Source organism: Stegastes partitus, unplaced genomic scaffold (assembly GCF_000690725.1).
Source record: "Stegastes partitus isolate 25-593 unplaced genomic scaffold, Stegastes_partitus-1.0.2 Scaffold397, whole genome shotgun sequence".
NCBI lineage: Eukaryota > Metazoa > Chordata > Actinopteri > Pomacentridae > Stegastes > Stegastes partitus.
In genome coordinates, this window is record NW_007578128.1 from 408,646 (window position 1) to 431,208 (window position 22,563).

The window sequence follows — 22,563 nt, forward strand, 5'->3', positions numbered from 1 at the left end:
AAACATGTACACACTTTAAATCCACTCACAAAAGTAACATTCATTGAATCACCAGGTGTAACAGACCTCCATGATGCTGTAAAACTGAAACAGGTTTGAATATAAAAATCTCCCGAAATACACTTCAACTGAGATTGTGATTGTCGATACTGGAAAGCTAAAAGCATCAGACTTAAGCAAAAGTTAGCAGGCATCTATACACACTACACTCAAGTATTTACAGCTCACAGGGATGTATTATATTTTAGCATCAAGACTAATATTCCAACTCCAACCAGAAGTCCCTGATGTGAAATAGCTGTGATCTGATGCTACCTCATGTGCTCATATGTGACTCAAATAAACTTATGACACTTTGAAAGTGTGACGGAATCAACTAGGAAACCATAATGCAGACAAATAGGATGAAAATAAAAATATTGACCATAATTGTGGACAAAAGTGCAGGGTCTCAGATTGTTTAACGGCTGCTGCCTTGCTGTGGCAAACAAAAGAAGCTGGGTAATAAAAGTGAAACTGCCAAAACTCTCCATCTTTTCTGATTATTTTTGTCTTTAAAACCTTATTTTTGCAAACAAGTAAAAACGTATATAAATGTCAGTGCGGTAGAACAACTTGTTTCTCACAAAATTAGTTTTGTTTCAAGAATTTTGTAGAAACAAATCTGCTTGTTTCTCCTGTCTTAAAGCGACATTGATTGTTTTGTGGCCTCTAGGGGGCAGCAGAAGCAGGATTTAACCAGCATTGAAAAAGCTGACTATTTACCCATCAAGCAACATTAGTATCCCGCTGGAGTTGTGCTTGTGTCCAGCTGAAAAATACCAACTCCTGAGAAAAAACATCTGGCTTCCTAGCTGCTAAATGCTTCACAAAGAACTGTTTGTGCGCAGTAAAATCACAAAAATGACTAAAAGATTCTCTGATTGTTCACATTACACATATGACTCATTGAGAGAGCTTCAAAAATAAGACTTTAAGGGCTAAAATGACAGACAAAAAATGAATTTTGGTGTGCACTAATTTAGGATCAAGCACAACAACAAACAAACAAAAAAAGCGTTCATAGAGTATTTAACATGTACAGATGGGATACAAAAGGTCCTCAACAATCGCACATACAAATACACATCACAAAACTGTGTACATTTATTGGATGTATACATGTAGTCTGTTGTGTTGCATAAAAACCACTAATCACATAATAATCAACATTTTATATTACAAAACTCCTTCTGCTGGATTTCCATCCAGTGACATGATGATAAGATGAATACAAATGGAGATAGGTTTGTGGTTTGATGTCATTTAAATTCTAAAATGGGGGCCAGAAGTTACCTCAATATACCTCAAGAACGTAGTATTTTACCATGTTTAGAAAAATGTAGAAATGCTAATTCAGTTGAACTCATGTCGTACTCACCACTTTGCGGCTACAAATTTGTCCACTCTATATTTTTTTAACTAAATATTTCCATTAGTATACATTTTGTCCTTTTTAAATTGCTATAAGCTACATTATATGAAACTCAATGCTTCCTGAACATAGACTGTTTATAAAAGAAACATGAAAAGTAAAGGCAATTTGTTAGTGTCTTTGACCTGCATTCTTTCTCACAGCCAGCAGGGGCCGACTCCTCTGAAGAAGTTGATTGTATAGAAGTCTATGAGAAAATGATCCTACTTCTGACTTAATTTACTAGCTCAGTAAACATTGTCCGAAAGAGGTTATGGTCTCAATCACTAGCCTCAAGACTTTTTGAATACAGAACAGGGTTCATTTTGTAAATTGTGGTTCCAGTTAGTGTTTATTACACTATTACATTCCTCATTAGGGTCGCGGGGGGCGGGGGGCTGGAGCCTTTCCCAGCCGACTTAGGGCGAAGGCAGGGGATACCCTGGACAGGTCGCCAGTCTATCGCAGGGCTACACTTAGAGACAGACAACCAAGCACACTCACATTCACACCTACGGACAATTTAGAATTACCAATTTACCTCAACATGTTTTTGGACTTGTGGGAGGAAGCCGGAGAACCCGGAGAGAACCCACGCTGCACGGGGAGAATGTGTTCATTACATTCAGTTTCAAAAGACAAAAATAGCAGCGACCAAATTCTGAACTCAAGACTTTAAAACAGCAGTCCACAAACCAACAGGTGACGTGACATCCATCTTATATACAGTATTTGTTCCTGACACATTTTTTAAAAGACAATGGTTACTTTGTTCCTGGCAGACTTTAAGTTTGAAATACATGCAGGAAGCTCTAAGTTCAATTGATGATGACACGGATTGGTAGAGTGGCGAGTATGACATGATTGTTACATTATTTGAAAAATCTGGTTTTATTGGAGAATGTGCTCCATTGTGTTTTGCAGTTTTTTTCTTTGTGATGTGGGTAAACCAAATGCTAACAATTTAAGGTGCTAAAGATAATACTCTACATCCATTCCAAGCCAAGCAAATGAAAATATACACGGTTTGTTCGATCCTTCTTCAATCCGTCTTCAAAGCTTAAAAAATTACATTACAAAAAAGGCGCCTTATTTTACTTGTAGGATGCAGTAAACCCCAAACATGTATGTTAAACTAATCACGTGTTACTATAGTGTAAGAGTCAGACGTAAAGCAAAACAACCTATTGTATTCATGTATCCAGTAGTTACACAGCCAAAGCACACAAACACGAAACCACGATGTTCAATCATCACTCACCTGTTCTGGCTTGATTTTGTTAAAAGTGTATGAAAAGTTAATGATACACAACTAGCTGTGCTTTCAGTTTACAGCTTGAAAGTCCAGTTTAAATTGTATTTATGGTTTCAACTGATCAGGCTGCACAAAGTCTTGTTTTGTGAACCAAAGAATCCAAAGGAGACTTGATTGAAAGTTGAATGAAGTCCTCTTTGCAGCAGTAAAGAGGGCGTCTAGTTTGTACGGAGCAGGTTGCTGAAAACTGCAATTAAAAAGAACAGCAAAGTTAAGTTCACTGCCTGCTGTTCACCACCAGGGGTCAGGCTACACATAGAGTTTGGTTTGATGGATGGAAGGACATTTTTTTGTCACATATTATACTTATGAGACTATTTTTATCACCAATTTGTTAAAGCTGTACACAGCCTCACAACCTGTGCATGTTCCTTGGGGACGAATATCACTTATACTTATATCATACTTATATCATGCTTTTGTCCTTTTGCTTTGTTTGAAGACATCTTTGAGTTCCCTCTACTTCTTGTCAGGATTGTACGGTTTCAGTGGGTAAAAATGTGAAAGGAGCCAAAAACACCCAGAAAGTGCTTGAGGTTCGCAGGGTTAATAATGCAGCACTCCACAAAGCAACTTACCTTGAGGATCCGAGTGAGTACCATGGGGGCCTTTCCCTCTCTCTGGATCTGCCCCTGAGCAAGGAACATTTTTATCAGAATGATTATTTAACAACATCTGCTGTAATGACACAGAATAGACACAGACAGAAATCTTGTTACAATAATAAAGTAAAGGACACTGACCTCCCTGCAGCTTAAAGCACAGTTTTTTCTTCTGGTAAGCAAAGTAACTGGACGCTGCTCCCAGCAGAGCGACTCCTATGGCACTGGCAATTCCTGCAATCTGTCCAGACCCAGCTTCAGCTGCAGGATGGGGGAAAAAAGCACATCATATTTGTTTATGATCACATCTATTCATATAGTTTAATAGTGTAAACAATTTTGTGTACAGATGATGATTGGCACTTTTTCTTATTGTAAAAACCAACCAATCAGCAAGAAACGTTTCTAATTTATTGATATATGTCAGTATCATGTATCAAGATTTGATTAGTAAGAACAATATAATCAGTAGGATTATGTTATCAAGCCACACTCCCAGTGGCTTGATACTGTAATCTTAAGATAAGGACTAATAATGTGATGAGTTCCCTACTTATCTTAATAGCATTCTTAAGAACAATTCTTTGATGATAGCTTGTGGAAGTTGTATACAAAGAGGCCTAGTGTGTGAGTTGTCATAACCTACGTTCCCCACAAGGTGGCAGTCAATAGCTTTTAATGCTAAAATCAACTGGAACTAGGGGTAAAAGAAAAAAGTTTCCAGGACACAGTAGAAGGAAAAACTGTGGTAGAAAAGTTTTAAAGGCATAAAGAAAACACAGGTAACACAAAGACGAATACGATAGGGACAAACTAGAATAGTGACTAGAAGAGAACAGGTCCAAGTTGGATTAAAGGCGAATGTCGAACACACCCAAGCTCCAGGGCAGGGTGTGGCCCTGGCACCGAGGCAACACACACACACAAAGGGACGAAGACACTGAAACGCACACTGTGCATGAATAATAAGCCTGGCTGTTCTGTTGACTGGTGCAGCTTTGAAGCCACAGTGAGTCATGAGCAAGAGGTGTGTCTTGTGATGGTGCTAAAACTGGGAGTTGCCAGGACAAAAAAAAAAAAAAAACATGTAAGAAAGACGAAGCATGTCAGCCTACTGCTGGGAAATGCTGAGCATGTGGACACCAACGACTATTGTTTCTTTCCCACAGGACACCTAAAGGGTTAGTTTCTGCTGCTGTTAGAATCATAATTCACAGTGAGATCAAAACCAGGAGGGTGAATTCTGTGGTGCCGCAGGTTGGCAGCAGGGCTGTTGTTTGTGATAATGTGACCGTACACATCTTTTGAGACTATAAAAAGCTATTTTTTGTTACTATGACATACTATAACATACACAGCAAGTATATAGAGTACATTCTTACATATCAAGATGTTAGAATTTACGATTGTGTAAAAAAAATTCTGCATGAAAAAACGTTTTCTTCTTTATAACTAGGAGTCAAATTATATGATTTTTGCAAGAAAAATTTTAAGTTTTTTCATGTATGTATATGTAGCATGTACTCATGATACAAACTCAAATATTACCAGTCTTACATAAACATACACAGCAGGTATTAAACCTGACTGTTTGATTAGCTGAGTCAAATGTGCTGCTTCTTACTGATGCATGGATCATACCGCAAACAAACTGTACGTTAAACTCTAACATTCCACAGTCTTGTTTTATTTATTGTGCTTGTACACCTTGCATGACTGTCTTACATTGCAATGCAACAACGGTACACATTTCAGAATTCAAATGAATGAGAAACTACAAAGAACCCACCAAAAATGAACATGCTGCCAACGATACCAAAGATAACACAAAGAAGCATTCATAAGCTACAGAGGGCCAAAAGGGGAAAAATCATCATCTGATCAAATATGTAAAAGTTTGTCCACAGACAGTAGGAGGATAAGAAATGTGCACCTCTCCATGCTGCATCTCTCAGCAGAGTGTTTGAATGCTGACTATGCTAAGAATGTGGCAGATGCTGCTGAACTGACATGCACAGGCAGAAACCAGGTGTGTCCTGATGCAAAGTGACACTCAAACAAAGAGTTTGCTTTCCACAGATACAAACATGATGCCACGATCTGCGGTGAATAAAGTAAGGTTACAAAAATGCTCCCACACGTGAGCTTTTGCTGAGCAGATTGAGATTCAGACACTTAATTTCCTCAGTAAATGAAATAAACAACAATGACCCGCAAGCATCAAAACAGCCAACATGAACAACAATAAATCCACATACAGATGTGTGGTGTATTCTGTTCCACACAGTAAAGTAAAGGTAACATGAGTTCAAATGCATGACTGAGTCATGGCACATCATGTACATTACAGCAGGGCGGAGAGTGAAAAAAAGGAATGTATGCACACACCCAAATACAAGGTGTCTGTTGAACACTGCAGTATTTCTTGTGGCGTGGTGAGTTTATGTCTACATGTTGGTTCAGTAGATTTTTTGCACAGCACAAGTATTGAGCTGTGAGAGAGCCAGAGGTCAAAGGACAGACAAAGTGACTTTTTTATGATTTCAATGTAACCTTCAACAACACATTGCAACATGAGTGACCTGCTCTTGCCTAAGAAACACAATAAGGTAGAGGAGGATAAGAAAATACGTCAAGGACTCTCATTCTCGCACCCAAAAATGTCAAAAACCCCATTACAAACAGTAACAGACTTGAAGGGCCTTCACACAGAAAAGCAAGTGGCAGTAGCTGTGTGGGTGTTCTCTATGTGATCGGGTTTCCCCCCACATTGCAAAGGCACGCAGGTTCCGTTGCGTTAAATTGTGTGCGAAGGTGAGAATGAATGGGTTCTATTTATCAGCTGTGTGAGCGAGCAGTGGTCTGTGCAGGATCTACCACCACTTCTCACCTAATGTAAGCTGTGAAGAAAATAGTTGCCTCCAACCGAACCACATATCAGATGAGATAGATGAGTTAACACTAGAGAAAGATTGTGGTAACAGTAAAAAAAAAAAAAGTTTAAACCACACATTTGTGATGGGACATGAACTCAAGTCTCCCCAACAAAATCAACCACTACACCCTTACTTTTTACATTGCTTCCTAAATGTAAATTAAAACTTTTGAAATAAGTCAACAGAAACAAAATTCCTGGTGTTCTGGGTGGTGATTGGTCGGTCATATCTGATCTGTACTCCACAGAAATTACACTTAAGAGTAAATGTATTCTGAGGAGTCCCATTTCACCAGATTTCAGGCATGACAATGATTTGCAACACATATTGACACATTTTTCTGGTCAGAACAAGCTTCATACTTGCAATAATTTGTGATAAAAGCTCACAACCCCCTCCTCCCATTGTGTCTTGTATTGTACTTACAAATCATGTGCTACATTTTCTACCAGTCAATTCTCTTATGCTCAATGGTAGAAATATAACTCTGGACATCCCAACAGAAAATAAAAGTCCCAATAGTTAGCATATTTGCAAAAAGATAGGTTTACTATTTGTGCAGGCAAGGAATGCTCAAATTATACACTCAAACAGACTTTTTTTTTTGTTTTTTATCAGACATTAAGACTTGTTTTCTATGACACCTGCCTGGTGCATAAATCTTGTGTATGACACCTGTTGGGTGTTTAATCATGTCCTTTTCATGATATCTTTCAGGTGCAAAAAAGTAAGTTTTTTATGCCTCTTTGACATCTTGAAACATTTCCTAAGGTATTTTATTAAATCTCTCGGGTACATAAACATTTCTTTTCTTGATACCCGTCAGGTGCATAAGTGGAGCTTTTTCATTAAATCTGTCGGGTGCATCAACACTTCTTTTGTTGATATCCGGCATGCAATAAACAGTTTCTTTTCCTAACACCCATCAGGCATAAATACGTTTCCTGTCTTGAGACCTGTTGGGTGTGTAAACATTTCTTTTTCATGACATTTGTTGGCTGTAAGCATAATTTATTTTCATGACACCTATCAGATGTGATCATGTTTCTTTTTCTTGACCTCTGTCAGAATATATACATTTCTTTTTCATGTCACCTGCCCCATTATGAAGACATACATGAGACCTATCAGAGAAATTCCAGGTAAACAGAATTCCCATCCGTCTATTACAAATAAATAAAACGTAATTTCTCTGATTCCTGATTTTCAACCTGGTACCTAACTTTTTCCAAGAGTCCAGCAAACATCAACCCAAACATCTGTAAACCACTAGTGGTGCAAACTGAGACCAGTCAAAACGCAAACAGATTGCTGGCTCATGGCATAGCTTGCAGCAGATCCATGGCCCGCTCTAACAAAGGCGCTAGCATTTGCTTTAAGTTGGACATCCACATATAGAATTCTTCTGGCATGTTAGCATTTAGCATCTTCAGGATTTGGCCCCATGGAAGGTCTGGACCTGCAACGACACACAATCGAAGCAGGATTTTAGCCAGAGAAACCAGACCAGGGGTACCAATATGAAGAATATACCAGTATGACACTCAGGCCCACCTACACCTACTGTGTCAGCTGAAATGCAGCTAAACATAACTCATCAAACTGCTAAAGTCTTACAAATCCAGTTGACAATTCCTATGTCAAAATGATATAGAGTGTGACAAACACAGAGCAAGGTAGCAGTGCTTTCAAAGCCACAATAAATCAATATGCAAGAGTGGCATGTGGAGTAAACAAAAAAACTACCACATCAACGATGAAAACAGAAGCAGTAAACACAGCTTCCTCTATGAAGGGAAACAGGAAATTCTCTACACAAACTCACGAACCGATAAATTCTCAAGGGAGACCTTATAATCCCCAAAGTGACAAGGACAGCTCATAGACACAAAGACAGGAAGCAGGGCTGGGACATATGGTCAAATAAATTAATCTGTTCTTTTGTCTCAGGCACTGAAACAGGCTTGTTGGGCTGCAACTTTTAGTTGAAATAAAGTTTTCACACACGCCACCAAAACTTCTATTTGACAGCCACCTTTGCCAAACTTAGCTATTTCGTATCACTGAAGGAATATGATGACTTTTCATCCGTCTGATTTTGTGATTGTCATCTGCAGCTGCTGCTATTCAAGTGTGTTTGAATAGCGAAGAAACAGCAACAGCTTGTGTTACTGCCTTGACACCAGAGAAATGTTATTTCACTGACAGTGCTGTGGTTGTTTAAGAGACAGCAGAAGAAGCAATGCACATTTTTCACATTGTGCAAAAATTTTAATGTATCTAAATAAAACAGGAAATCACTCAAACCCAAGAGGACATTAAAAGAAGACAAAACAAGCTCAGTGATAGGATTTACCTTGAGGCTGATCAGCACCACCTGTGAGGAATACACAATTTAAATCAGTCTATGACGTTTATTAAAATCATACAATTTTTGAAACTTTAAATAACACAGCTAATAACAGATGTCCACTGCACCATTGTTCTTTGTATCAATCATCAATATGTATTCAAACTGAATGAGGGGTGCACTGGCAATTAAATACTGTACTTCCATTAAATTGGAGTCTGAAATCTCTGGATTCATCACAACGCTGGACACAAACAATTCATCTTAATTGCTAATGTAAACGATTTTGATTTCAGTACATGATGTTGTAAAGTCTTAACCTTCATATTGAAATTAGTTTAATACATTTGCATTATTATTATTATATTGTAGGGTTTTAATTTTAATGTTTAAATTAGTCAGGGAAATTAGTATTTGATATAATATTGCAGGGTTGTAACCTTAAGATTCAACTGTGTCTTGTAATTTTGCCTAACTAACCAAAGTCTTAACCCTAATATTTAAGTTAATGCGGTAAATTAGCATTATAAATGACACAATGTGGCCTTAATCTCAGTATTTAACTCAGTCAGATTAATTTGCACAATTAATATTTTATTAATAATAAAAACAAACTCTCTTAACTAAACCTCACGAATGTCTGAATGGCAGAAAAAATTTTAAAAAACAAAAGAACAAAAACTTACCCTGATTATCATAGTTGGGGTCCACTGGAGGGCCTGGATTCAAAAGAGAAATGGGAAAGGGTCACGTCAGACATTTTGTAATGTTTTTCTTCCTTCCACCCAAAAGCACCGAGCAGAAACAGTAATGAAATGTTGGTCAGAGCTGTTTTGCACCGACACAACAGATCAGCATTACTGTTTCGTCACTGTGTTCCCTTTATACAAGCTGGTTTTCATTCATTCATGAGTAAAAGTTCAGCTAAAAGGTTCTGAGCTGCAGTTAATAACAGGTTACTATAGCTGCTGCTTCACACACGATCTTCCAGAGTTACATTTGAAAACGAACCATGTGGTTCTGATTATAACCGAAGGCCTGTGGGTTTTTATTTCCTTTTCTTTCTTTGGTAGAAGAACAACTAATTGCTTCCATGCTCCAACAAAACAACATCGAGGAGACACAAAAGCAAAAAAGCAGGCAGCATCTGAATCCATGATGATTTTTCCAGAAAGACAATAAAACAGTGACTTCGATCGAAACCGACTGCTTTTAATTGTCATTCTGAGCACATTTTTCAACGCACGCAAAAATACATTCATTCACCTAAGTGGATTTATTCAACATAGGTAAAGAATAATTTCTGGAATGCTTTTGATCTGCAATGTTCAGAAATCATTCAGAAGCAGTGACTGCACACAAATTTTTCTGAAGAGAGTTAGGTTTAGGGGAATTTTAAGCAAGGCTTCTATTATTCTGCTTGCTATACTTATTAGATTAAAAACCAGCAAGTCACAGCATGCTAGTTATTGTATAGTTCTTGATTGTCAAAGCACAATTTAGTCTTCCAAGATACATTTCTGGGCTTTAGCTTTACATCAAATCAAGCAGGGTTGATGCAGTATCCAGTTCATATTTACAATCCACCTGATGGTTTATCTATCACTGACAGCATTATGTATAAAGCTGTAGTTGCATTTTGGCAGCGTTCTGAGCCCAGGACACAATGACTCTACAAAACAGACTTTAGGCTGTGTTTTTTGGTGTGTATTGTGAAAAATGTGAGCTGTTAAAAACAGCTGGATTGAATAAGTCTCTGAACCCCAACCTAGGCTCGAAAGGTATCTTTTTAAATGAATGACACCATTTATCAGAGCCAGAAACTGTAAAAACAACACTGAATAATCAGATTTTTCCACTGATTCTGGAACAAATCACAAGTGATGTACGGCTCCATCAGTAAAAGTAACCAAAACTAATTAAAAACTTTGCCAGACGTGAATCACATGCACCAGATTCTGGAAAAAAAAAAACAACAAAAAACACAAATTCAGCACTTCTCAGAGCAACTGAGCAGCCACGACTGAATCAGATGTGACCAACAGTCATGTGGCAAAAATTCAGGGACTTTCTAAAACTACTGAACTGTACACAGAGCAGAGAGGAGACGACAAGAGAGACTGACAGGAAAAGAAAACACACTTGATCGATAAAATGAATGCAGTATGGCTCGAAAACAAGGGGCAAGATGACAGCACGTTGTTGGAAGATACATTCAGCATTGTGAAACGTCTTTCTAGACATGATCTGCAGCGTAGTGGGGAAAATGTTGAGTTTGAAGAGGTTGTAAAGATGAAAAATATATTTAGTATATTGATCGCCTTTTTTTTCCAGTATTAAAAACACCTGGGGGAAGCTAGAAAAATATTGTACATGTTGATTCCAGGTTTTCTTATTTTTTTCAAAATAAATAAATAAATTCTACTTTTGATATTTTAGATCTTTTTTAATGATTTATGGCACTATAGTTGTGTAATACTGCACAGAAGACATTACAAAGTACTCTTACTTGCAGAAAAACGGCTCTGAAACTGCTTACAGTTTAGAAGTTGAAATATAGAAGTATCTGTTACCACAGACACACGAAAGAAACCACAAGCAAGAAACGCGTCTATGAGTCATCCTTAAAACCCAGAGTTTGACAAAGGTAAAAACAGACAAGTCCACCCTGACTTTAAACCGCTTAAGAAGGACAATTATCAGCACTACTAGCATTGTCCTATACGTGATTTGAAGTAAATTGACAGAAATTAATCCTGTGTGTTAATGTAACACAATTTAGATCGAATTTTAATTCCACAAAAATGGAGAACACAGTTTTAGTGCCTTTATGTTCATGTGTGTGCATGTTCACGATAAAAGTCTCACATGACGTAACACAGATCTAATGTTTATAATACTGCATGAGGGGGCACGCTGCGGTTCACAAGAAAACCATGAAACCCGTCTGAGCTCTGCATGACTCCTCCCACTGCCTCGATCACACGTTTCCATTTTAAGTGGGCACCAAGAAGTATTCTCAGTTCCCTTAAGGCAGCACAGATGTGTGTTGAAAAAGTGGCATGCAGCTGATGTGAAACCTAAATAAACACTTTTATCAGAAGTGGTTACCATGACATTACATAAATGCTGAACTATTCTCTTGAGACATACGAAACCATTTTGGCAGCTTGGTTGAGTCAGAGGTAGTGAAGGACAACAAAACACACACAAAGGAAAGAAAAGCCAGTGAGTAATATCAGGAAGTTCCTGAAAGTTACGCAAAAATACAAACTATAAACAAACACTGGTTAAGGGTGGAAAAACTACAAACACAAATGGACATACTGTGGCAAGAAAAGGCAAAAGAACTCTTTGGAATTATCTGCATTTTAAATCAGATCTTAATCTTAGTTATTATAAACACAGTCTATTTAAACTAATGACACACAACTCCTTACACTAGATATATCGTTCAAACATTCACAGTGTAGGTTACAAAAAATGGTGAACCTTGAGACTAATGTCCTCAACTAAAGCTAGAAGCTAGCAAACTTTATATCCAAGTGAAGAAACCAAAGTGTTCGTTAGAGTACATAAGCATTTTAAGCAACGCTAATTATAAGAAGCATCTATTGATATGGACAATTCTTCACAAAAACAGAGATATATAATCAAGAGACATTGATTTACAGTTCAACCTGATAGCAGAGTGGTTAAGGTGCATACCACAACAGTCTAAATGCCTTAGGTAGTGAGTCTCCAGTTTGATTTCTCGCTGGGGATCATTTACTGCACGTCATTCTCTTGTTCCCTATTCCCACGCTTCCTGTCTCCCTCCAATGGCAATAAAAAACATAAAAATCCCAGAAAAAGACACTCCAAGAGAACCAGTCATACCAGAAATAAACTGAAGCAGTTCAAAGTTTTCTCCTAAGCATTGTCCAGGTCTGATGCACAGCTTCCACAAACACTTGTTTAAGATAATTCCTACCTAAGTAGGTTTGACCAAGGGTCCATTTACTTTTCAAAGACTAGAAATCTGATTTTGTTCTCTTTTTGTATTTGCAGCTACTGGCTCTGATAAATGGTGTAGTTCGGCAACCTACTCAAGATAACCTGCCTTTCAAACCTGCCAGTGGGTTTTAGGATCCAGAGCTGTGAGGCATGTTAGACTGCAAAACATCAACAACACACTGAGATGCAATTTAAGGATGTGGGGGTGCTGTGACAAATCAAATGTCAAATCAAATCAAATCAACTTAATTTATAGAGCACTTTAGAACAGCCACAGCTGAAACAAACTGCTGTACAACAAAACAAACCAACAATAAAAACAGCAAAGAACAAATAAAAACAACTAAAACAGAGTGAGGTCTCATGCTGGGTCAAAAGCTAGTGAATACAACTGGGTTTTGAGTTTGGTTTTCTATGTATATTTAACGCCTGCAGTGTGAGCACAGGCGATATATTTAGGAGACATTTAATACTGCAAGCCAAAATAGGAACAAAAAGTGACCGCAGCAAAGAAACTAAAACCCATATCTAAATGCAGAAGTGTGTAATGTGGTGTGGAAGTCTTACGTCCTCCTTTGCCTCCATCAGGTTTGTAGCCGCTGTCACCGGTGATGTCGAACAAGTCTCCGTCGTCAAATGTTCCACCTCCTGTAATAAATCAACACAATTATATGGAATAAACAACTATTATTGAGATACGATTCACTATCACATCAGAGCACAAAATGCTTTTTGGTATATAAGGTGTGGTACATCACAATCTCACAAGGAAAATTGAGTCTGAAAAAGAACCGGTTGAGCTGCTCATTTCATATTTCTCCCACTCAGGACAAAGAAGGTAATCTTTAAAACAACATCTAGTGACAGTGAAAAGTTGGCTGACCATTATATGAAGAGCATGCTAAAAAAATCACAAAAAAATGTTTCATTTGTTGTTTTGTGTTCAGGTGCTCAGTTTCAACGGCAATATTCGGGCCAAACAGCAGCAGGCCAAACTCATTTTGAATATAAATGCAACGTCAAATCGACAGTCGGTGTTTGCCAGGCTGCTGCTGGATCAGATCAGAATCAGAAATACTTTATTGAACCCCAGGGGGAAACTGACATTAATACTTGTGTAAAATAAGGAGTTATGAAGTCAGCAAATGAGTGAAACATTTGTAGACCCACCTCCTCCCCCGCTTGGTTTGTTGACAGCAGGTTTGTCAGGTTTGGAGTTGGGATCTGGGAATAAAAAGAGACTATGAGCTTCAATATCTGAATAAATACAGTAAGAAAGCAGATGCATCATGGTGTGTGGCATTGAAGCAGATTTCAAAATGCAGATCTCGACAGCACCATTTGATATCAATAAGAAGAAGAAATCAAATTGAATGCAAAAATATAACAAATACAGCCATTAATATTCATGCGCAGCAAAAGCTTGCTTTTGGTTTTGTCAATCTCCCTCCTGTGCCTGCACATGGGTCCTCCCTCTCCTCTTTATTGGTCTATGTCACATGACTATCTTTTCTTTTTGTAACCTCTTTGTAACCTTGTGTTGACAAGTGGTCTATTAATATATTTTATTATTCTGACAGAACCTCGCACACCACTGCAACATGAGGGAAATCTGAAGCTTACACTTGCTAAGCTGTAACTGGACACTCACTGTTTGGGGGAGATGTTTAGTGAACTAATTAGGCATGCCTTTACATAATAAAGGCATGAAAATGTTCGGTCCTTAATTAGAAACCTTCCTAATTTGTATCAGTCTTTCCAAAAGCCTCAGTCACTGTCAGCTTTACCTGGTTTGAGAGCATCCTCCAGATCAAATCCAAAGCCACCTGTGAAGCACAAGTGTACAAGCTTTAGAGACTGAACAAATGAACTTTTGCTAATGATTTACCTTGTAAACATAGTTGTGGAAAAGTCTTGTTAGCTAACATCTACAAACCAGAGCATATAAAAGCTAGAAAAACCCCTGTGGAGGCCAGTGGGACATACATTATTCCAACCTACCAGAATCGCCAGAGCTTGGTTTCTTGGGCTTTTCTGGCTGTGGCTCATCTGTAGGAAAATATATTTATTGAGAGAAGACAAATCATATACATATGACCACTAGTGATAAAGATAAATAGGGAAGAAAACACAAAATTCCATTTCAAAATCTGGGTAGCTAATGCTGGTTAGCATTTGTCTGCAGATATCAGACTGATATTTTAACTTTATAAAACCAGTCCAGGTTAATTAGTGTGTAAACTTTCAGTTTTTGTCCTCTCTGTGTTCAAAGTGAAGGTCAAATCTGTGAGGTTGTAGCATGACACAATTAGACTGACTCTCTCTGTGTTTTGTCTTTTTAATTAGGTTATTTCTACGTGAGAAAAAAATCTGTTTGCAAAGTATATTTTACCTGGTCCAAATGCATCCAAAAGGTCTAGCCCACCTGAAGGAGAAAAAAGCAAAAGAGCACATGGATTCGTTCAATGAAACCAAAAAAAAAAAAAAAGCCTGAAACCATGAGAGGCCTGTGGGTCGAACATTAATCCAACCTACCAGAATCTCCAGAGCTTGGTTTCTTGGGTTTTTCTGGCTCTGGCTCATCTGTTGAACAAATATTTATTTAGACAAGGACAACAAATCACATTTGCAACGAGCGATAAAGATGAGAAGGGAGTAAAAGAATGCCACACTGAAATTTCATTTCAGCCTCTTTCTTTTCTCTTGTTTCTTTCAACTATGTACATACATAAAGATCTTCCAATTATTTGCTCAATTTTTATAAATATTGATCTCAATAGTTGCATTAGTGCCTTTTCTCAGTAATCATGTATGACATCTGTACTAAATATCATTTATGATGTGAATATCAGTAAAGCTGGGGCTGCACGACGACTTCTTACAAAGCTTATTTTAACTTCATTTTAAGCTAAAAACTAACTGGCTATATTAACTGTCGTGACACAGGATAGTTAGCTGACTCTGGCTATCTCATAGCTGATCTAAAGGTTGCAGCTACATGAGGGACAGACCGAAAATGACTATTGTGTCTGGCGTTTAGTTATGGATCCTCAGTCTGTCCCTTCAGGGAAGCTAATGCTGGTCAGCAGCTGTCCAAAGATATATATAGAGAGAGATCTCTCTCTCTCTCTCCCTACCTCTCTCTCTCTCTATATATATATATATATATATACATATAAATATAGTCCAGCTTAATTAGTACGCAGGCTTTTAGTTTCTGTCTTGTTTGTGTTTAAAGTGATCGCCAAAGTGGATATGTGGATATTTGTACTTCTGTATTTGTAGCATGACACAAAACAACAGTCTTGCTCACTTGTTACGTTTCTCTGGGTTTTGTTGTTTAGTTGAACTCATTTCTACATGAGAATAAAAAAAATCTACTTGCAAAGTGTATTTTACCTGGTCCAAATGCATCCAAAAGGTCTAGCCCACCTGAAGGAGAAAGAAACAGAAGAGCACATGGATTAGTCCAGTGGGACCATCTTCAGCGGTTGCGTAGATTTTTTTTAACAACCTGAGTTTTGTTCATTTACTATTTTTCTATACCTATAACTTCGATAACTGAAAAAATAAATAAATGAAAACTTAGGTCATAATATTGCAGAAATACACCAAATTTTCATGGGTTTATAGACTTTTACCCACTGCGACTCTGCAAGTTCAAATGAATATTTACAATAGACAGCTTATACAGTCATTTCTGTTTTTACTTTCAAATAAGCAGGTTAGACAGTCAGATGGACCTGTTGCAAACCTGTCTGATCACTGTGGTTTCTCTATGTGCTTATTTGGCAGTGTCGGACAAACTCATAGGTTGCATCAAAACATCTGTGTAATCAGTGCATCCAAGAAGACTTACTCAGAGTAAATTATGTTCTATCAGATATCTCTTGTATTTGTCATGGGAATTAGAAAACATGAGGTTTTATTGTATCAAGAAGCAAAAAAAAGTTGATATATTTGATTGGCTTCATTATACACATCCTACATTTTGACTATTGCACAAGTGAATATGTCAGTGCTGAAATGACCATCAAGCAGCCTTACAACACAGTGAAAATCATCACAAACAAAAGGTTCGGAGTTACTGTGTATCTTTGTGTGTGCAAAAAAAAAAAAAACAGTCCCAGCAGGGTGACGTTGACCTGTATGTTATAATGCAACAAGTGAAAAGATACAAACCGTCATTTTTTGGATTCTCTGGTGTCTTTGGTTGCTCTTTGGGTTTTGGTGGTGTTGGTGCTGAAGAAACAAAAACAAATGAACAGTGTTACAACGTCTCCTTTAAAACACGGTACCAAGTTTGACAGTTTGAAATATCCCAATACGGAGAAAGACACTCACCCACGTCATCGAGGGCATCAAACAGGTCAAATCCTGTGTGAAGAAGACACAAGGAATACCATGTCACTTCAATAGTGGACAAAGCAGTTTAACCTGCTACAATAACAGCACAAAAGAGCCACAAATCTTACACTGAGGCTGTTTCCTCCAAAGAATAAAGACATAGAAGCAGGTCAGTTTTGAGTCTTTACTGGCATCCAGCTACAGTATGTGTCTGCAATTCACTGAACTACCTCTTGAGTCATGGTATTCTGTGTTTGGAAATACATGTGGTCTGTGTTTGGGTGCAGGGAGTCTCACAAGTGTATTTGCTGGTTGCTATGGCAGCACTGACTGACACACTGAGCAGCTCTAAATAGCATGAGTCACTAGTGAGGTGTCTACCAAAGTAGTCCAGAATACCGGAGTAGCAGTGACTGATACTGTGGAAAAACACTCAAGGACAGATTCAAACTGGACTCATAACATGGTTTAGTTCATCTCAGGAAGTGTTTGCTACAGAGTTAAATGAAAAAACTGAACCTTTTTAACAGTGACTGATAAAGACTTCTTCAGGCGATTTCACACTAAGTCTTCAGCAAATACAAGGACTGGCTGCTTTTATACAAAAGCAGCTGCAGCAAAAATGAAATGAGACAAATTTCTGTCTGAATGTGCTTTCTAAACCAGTAAGCTGAAATATAAGAAAACAAACTTATTCTAACAAAACTACATAATCCAAACAGAAAACATAGGACCCAAGCTTATTATATCTAACGTCTTGTCATACATATCATTATACACAACTTTTGGGTCCATGACTGAGACTGAGAGTGCTTTACCCAAAAGACGAAATACATAAATATTTTGCAACTGCTTTTTTTAATATGGCTTTTTGCAAGACATTTCATAAAAGAGAAAGAGCTTTGAGCAACTGTTTGGGTGGATCTATCGCGTTTCTAAAAAATGTTCAAAGAAGTTTTCATTCTATAATTGTTTAAAGCCACAGTTACTGCTGTACCAAAGTACAGATTTGCTTACAGAGCAGCCGAGGCCATTCAAATCTAATTATTTCCGTTTTCCTCATTGAAACCAGGCTGAAAGTACTTCTGTTTTGTGGTTTTCAGCATTCTTATCATGCTCCATGTGCGATTTCAGCATTAATAATGATAACCAACAATGTTTTTTGATTATGTTGGGGATTAAATGCTAAATGTCTTCACAATATCAACTTTAGGTGTGACTGTAGTACAAATGGTCTCCTTCAACCAAAGAGCGTGCCAGTTACTTCACAGCAGCATGCCTGTGGTTTACTGTGCCAGACCTCATCCTGCTTTATACAGGAAACGCATAGCAGAGCAAAGAATACTTCAAATGTAACGCATGTCATGATGTTGAAACCTTACAAAATCTTTGTGTTTGTATTTTGTTCTGTATTTCTGTTTATGTTGTTTTCACCTTCAGTGAGCTGCATTTCTATTTCACACAAAATGTCTGGTGTTTTCTAACCCCAACGCCATTTTCGTCCATTATTCTTGTCTGTTTTTATAGTCACAACACTGCTGTAATAAATTTACTCGCCCTGCAGTAACAATAATAACAATCGTGGCCATAATTATGTGGACAAATTCACCGTTGATGTTCTGAGTCATCACAAAGGTTTTTCCAAATCAAACTGGAAAAACTGTTTTTCACGGGGTTAGCTGTTGTTTTGTTTTCTTTGTCCCATGCAGTAGAACATCCATAACTTTCGAGTTTTAGGACTATTGATTACACTGAACAAGCATTCTGAACACATCAGTTCTTGCTTGAAGAATATTTTCTGACATCAAATAGACCAAATCAACCATTTAATCCAGAAAACAATCGACAGACTAAATGCTGATGAAAACATTCATTAGCTGCATCCCTTACGACAAAAGGTCTTACCTGGAACTACTGCATAGTGCCAATTCAAAACTTATGTCATCTCAAGTCACTTTACACAGTAACATTACATTACAGGGGAAACCCAATAAATCCAATGATTTGCAATGGATTTTTTTTAAAAGTCAAACTTCACTGAGTAACAGATGTACAACATGTGATAGACCACATGAGACACCATCAAAAGCAGAATTGTCACACAAGGACGGCACTATTTTATTAACAGTGCAGTTCAAACCCTGAATTAAACATGCTGCATAACACCTAACGTCAACTGCAAACTTTGCGATTTGCATTGTTTCAAATTCCAATTTCATTTAAAATCTATGACTGGTTCAGCACCTCAGCATACTAAGGTCTCAATCTATTTCATGATCACACCCTATAACACTTTCGCTGCTACAGGCAACCCAGACTTTCATTCACTTGTAAAATAAAAATAAACATGTTTACTGGATGCTGTTGGACAAATTGTTTCCACTCCTGGCAAATATTCCAAAAAAAGGGAAAAAACTCACATGTTCTATTCAACATAATAATTTTTTTAAAACAGATGACAATAGCTACCACTGAGGACCCTGAATCACGAATGAAACATTTTTAGCAAGTTAGGATTTAAAAGTGGGCTGCAAGGTGCATTGGTGGTTAGCACCGCTGCCTCACAGCAAGAAGGTCGCCAGTTCACGTCCCGGTGAGGACACCGGGATCTTTCTGCGTGGAGTTTTCTGTGCAGCGTGGGTTCTCAGCTCCTCCTTCCACAGTCCAAAAAACATGTTGAGGTTAATTGGTGATTCTAGATTGTCCATAGGTGTGAATGTGAGTGTGCTTGGTGGTCTGTCTGGATTTAGAAGTTTAAGATCTCTGTGTAACTTTTTTTTGTAATTTTTTTCTCACTGAACCCTGCAGACTTAAAACTCAGGAGTGCACTTAGTTCATTATTCATGTAAATTATCATGTAGTTGCAAAAGTGTCCACAACTAAAACATCATTCATAACCAATAAGCTTTTTTCACTACTGCAATATATGCTATTGCATGATTTATCAAAACTGCACAGAAATCCAATTTTTCAGTCTCTCAAGAAGATGTGTCAAACCCTTTACATTGTGTAACTTTCACCACAAAATCACTCGACACTGCATTTTGAATACACGAGTAGTGCCCAGAAACCATTACCCACCACAGAAGTCTCTGTCATGGTGGCCTATTGCTAGCTAAACCCTTAACATTGCTCTCTGCATGTGAACACCAAACTGCCTACAGTAGAGAAGTATAATTTCAAACTTCATAGTGAAATCAGATCCTATTTGACATGAATAGAAAAGCTTTGAAAATAATTATTAAACGTCTACGACAACTATTCTTTTTCTATCTTTTTTTCTCTTCTTTTGTTCTTGGTGAACCATACGGTTCAAGGTTCTAATAAACACAGATTCTAAGCTGGAAAGACTCTCTTGTTGAATCCCTCTTTGTTCACCGTCAATATGGCCGTCTTCTTGTTTCCCAGGTCTCTTCTTAGGAATCTTTATATTTATTATCCCCATGGGGTATTTTGTTATGCAGCCAGTAGTGAAAAAAAAATCAATCTGTGCAACAATCGCACAGAAACAACAATAAATAGCAAAGAGACTGATAAATAAATAAAACAGAAAGTACATCTACTTGTTCTTTACTCATTGTCAAGTGATAATGTAATTTGGATTACTTTACATAAACAGCATCTGCACAAAACAATGGTGACTCACTAAATGTTTTCTACAATCTAGTGCGAATTTAAAATTTGTTGCACTTTCAATAGATCACATAATTTATTGCGCATATTAAATCTTTTTTGCCTTTTAGAAGATGCTGTAATTATTCAACCACTATGATGAAATCAATGTTGAAGGACTCTTGTGTAGACTTTGTAGAGGAAGCAGTCTAGTAATTATTTCTGCACGTTTATGCAGTGGAGTTTAATTTTTGCACCGTTTTGGCTAAATAAAGCTAATCCAGGTACAACCTTGGACAACTATTTCTGTGGCTCAGCTTGCAGAGGTCAAAATTTTTTACCTTTTACGGACGTTAACTGTTGCGTAAATCAGTTTTTCTGTTAACCCAGCACCAGTCTCCTTTCAAAGCCAAGTCTGCCTCTACACCACAGGACACTGTCCACATGATGGAAAATGGGATGGACTGACTGTTATGAGGTAATTAATGACCGCATTCAGTATTTAACAAGTTTTTTGTCAACAAACAAACAAACAAAAAGAACACGTCATCGCTTCTGCTACTAAGATAATAGCATCAGCGAGCTAACAGAAGAAAAAAAAACTATACCCGTCACTTTAACACGCTTTATAACAACCTATAATTTAAAGAATTAAGCTTACCGTCGTCTGTCAATGTCCCAGCAACAAGAAAAAGAAGTAAAACGATCCTGAAACAGAGCTTCATGTTGGCTGTAATGTAGTTTTTCCTCGCAGCTACTTTGACTTTGAGCTAGTTTTATTCCTAGCTTGGTCGCGTGAGGCGGCCGGTATTTGCGGACAAAGTTTGTCTCCTTCTGGACAGAAAAGCTCGTCTGGTGTCCTGTTACAGTTTGTTATGACTCAGCTTTGCCTGTGAAGAACAGACTGGGTGTGGCAGCCTGCGAGAGGGCGGCACAGGCTTGTATAACAAAATGATGAATTAACCCTTTAGCACGTTTATGTTTTGCATCCAGGCACAAATCCCATAACTAAAGCAAGCTCCCTTCGAGCGTCGCCGAACATCGTTTACAAACTATGCAGTTCAACGTTTTCGTGCTTGTCAATGGCACTACCAATCATACATAACTTAGCTCAAGTTGGTATGCATGTGAAGTACACCACTGCTATTTTCGGCGTCTGTCTAAATGATACTGAAGCTCAAATCATGATAAAACAACAGGTTTTATGACAAGCTCTCAAGTTTTTCTCATACTTACAACAGCGAGTTGCGGAGCTGGACTGTATAGACTCTATGTGCTGGAGCACTGTGTTAACGTTTATTTACAGCACCGTTTTATGGAAATGGAGATATAAGGTGTGACCGAATTGACCAGAAGGCTTTTGTTGATAGTGTGATTGATAAAATATGTTTAGGGATGCGTGTGTGGCTGCTGTGAACCAAAGGATCCTTATACAGTGGTAATATTTGAATGGTATTTGGCGCATCACAGTCAAGACCTTAAAGAGATTGCATTTTGTAGCATCAAATGGAATTAAGAAATGATTTTGTGTAAAATACAAATGGGAACATTACTTTAATTTGTGCAGGGGGAAACCAGGAGACCAATAAAAGTCTTACTGAAAAATAAAAAGGAAAAGCCATAAAGAGGAGTTGCTGGCTGAAGTTAACCCAAAGGTGTGGGTTACTCCCCATTTGACCCAACATGAACCAGCAAGAGAGTCAAGTGAAACTAGTGTGCCACCTAGTGTACATTAGACTGGCTTAGACATACTAGACTGGATTTTGGTTTTAAGATAAGAGTCATTCCATAAATTTCCCCACTAAACTCCATCAGAATCAGGTGATTTTTTTGTTTTGCACAATAATAAAAAAATCCCTTCACACTGTGATTTTTTTTTAAGAGTTACTTGCCTTAAGGGTGCATAACTACAGGGCCCTTAAGTCGTCCATGCCGGCCATGATTGCACTGAG

At 37.8% G+C, this 22,563-nt stretch overlaps 1 protein-coding gene across 2 annotated transcripts; it reads right to left on the reverse strand.

The window, feature by feature from the left end:
• Positions 1 to 2,112: 2,112 nt before the first annotated feature.
• On the reverse strand, positions 2,113 to 21,505 carry cd99 (CD99 molecule). Of its 2 annotated transcripts, XM_008285338.1 has the most exons (15): positions 21,273 to 21,496; positions 16,997 to 17,029; positions 16,835 to 16,894; positions 16,052 to 16,084; positions 15,188 to 15,235; positions 15,045 to 15,077; positions 14,654 to 14,701; positions 14,440 to 14,478; positions 13,823 to 13,876; positions 13,220 to 13,300; positions 9,343 to 9,375; positions 8,663 to 8,683; positions 3,512 to 3,631; positions 3,347 to 3,400; positions 2,113 to 2,955 (listed from the first exon to the last, which is right to left on the reverse strand). In XM_008285338.1, exons 1-15 carry the CDS (start codon positions 21,334 to 21,336, stop codon positions 2,927 to 2,929), a joined length of 750 nt encoding a protein of 249 aa, XP_008283560.1. In that variant the 5' UTR covers positions 21,337 to 21,496; the 3' UTR covers positions 2,113 to 2,926. The 2 variants fall into 2 exon arrangements, with proteins under 2 accessions (XP_008283560.1, XP_008283561.1); XM_008285339.1 differs by lacking the exons at positions 2,113 to 2,955; positions 3,347 to 3,400; positions 3,512 to 3,631 and adding an exon at positions 5,037 to 7,765 and having other exon boundaries at positions 21,273 to 21,505.
• Positions 21,506 to 22,563: the final 1,058 nt, after the last annotated feature.

Excerpts from the sequence above, each read along its gene's own strand:
- cd99 (XM_008285338.1), bottom strand. The coding sequence starts at position 21,336 with ATGAAGCTCTGTTTCAGGATCGTTTTACTTCTTTTTCTTGTTGCTGGG. Across the intron at positions 17,030-21,272 it reads TGGGACATTGACAGACGACG|GATTTGACCTGTTTGATGCC; the intron begins GTAAGCTTAATT and ends TTCTTCACACAG. Across the intron at positions 8,684-9,342 it reads CCCCAACTATGATAATCAGG|GTGGTGCTGATCAGCCTCAA; the intron begins GTAAGTTTTTGT and ends TATTCCTCACAG.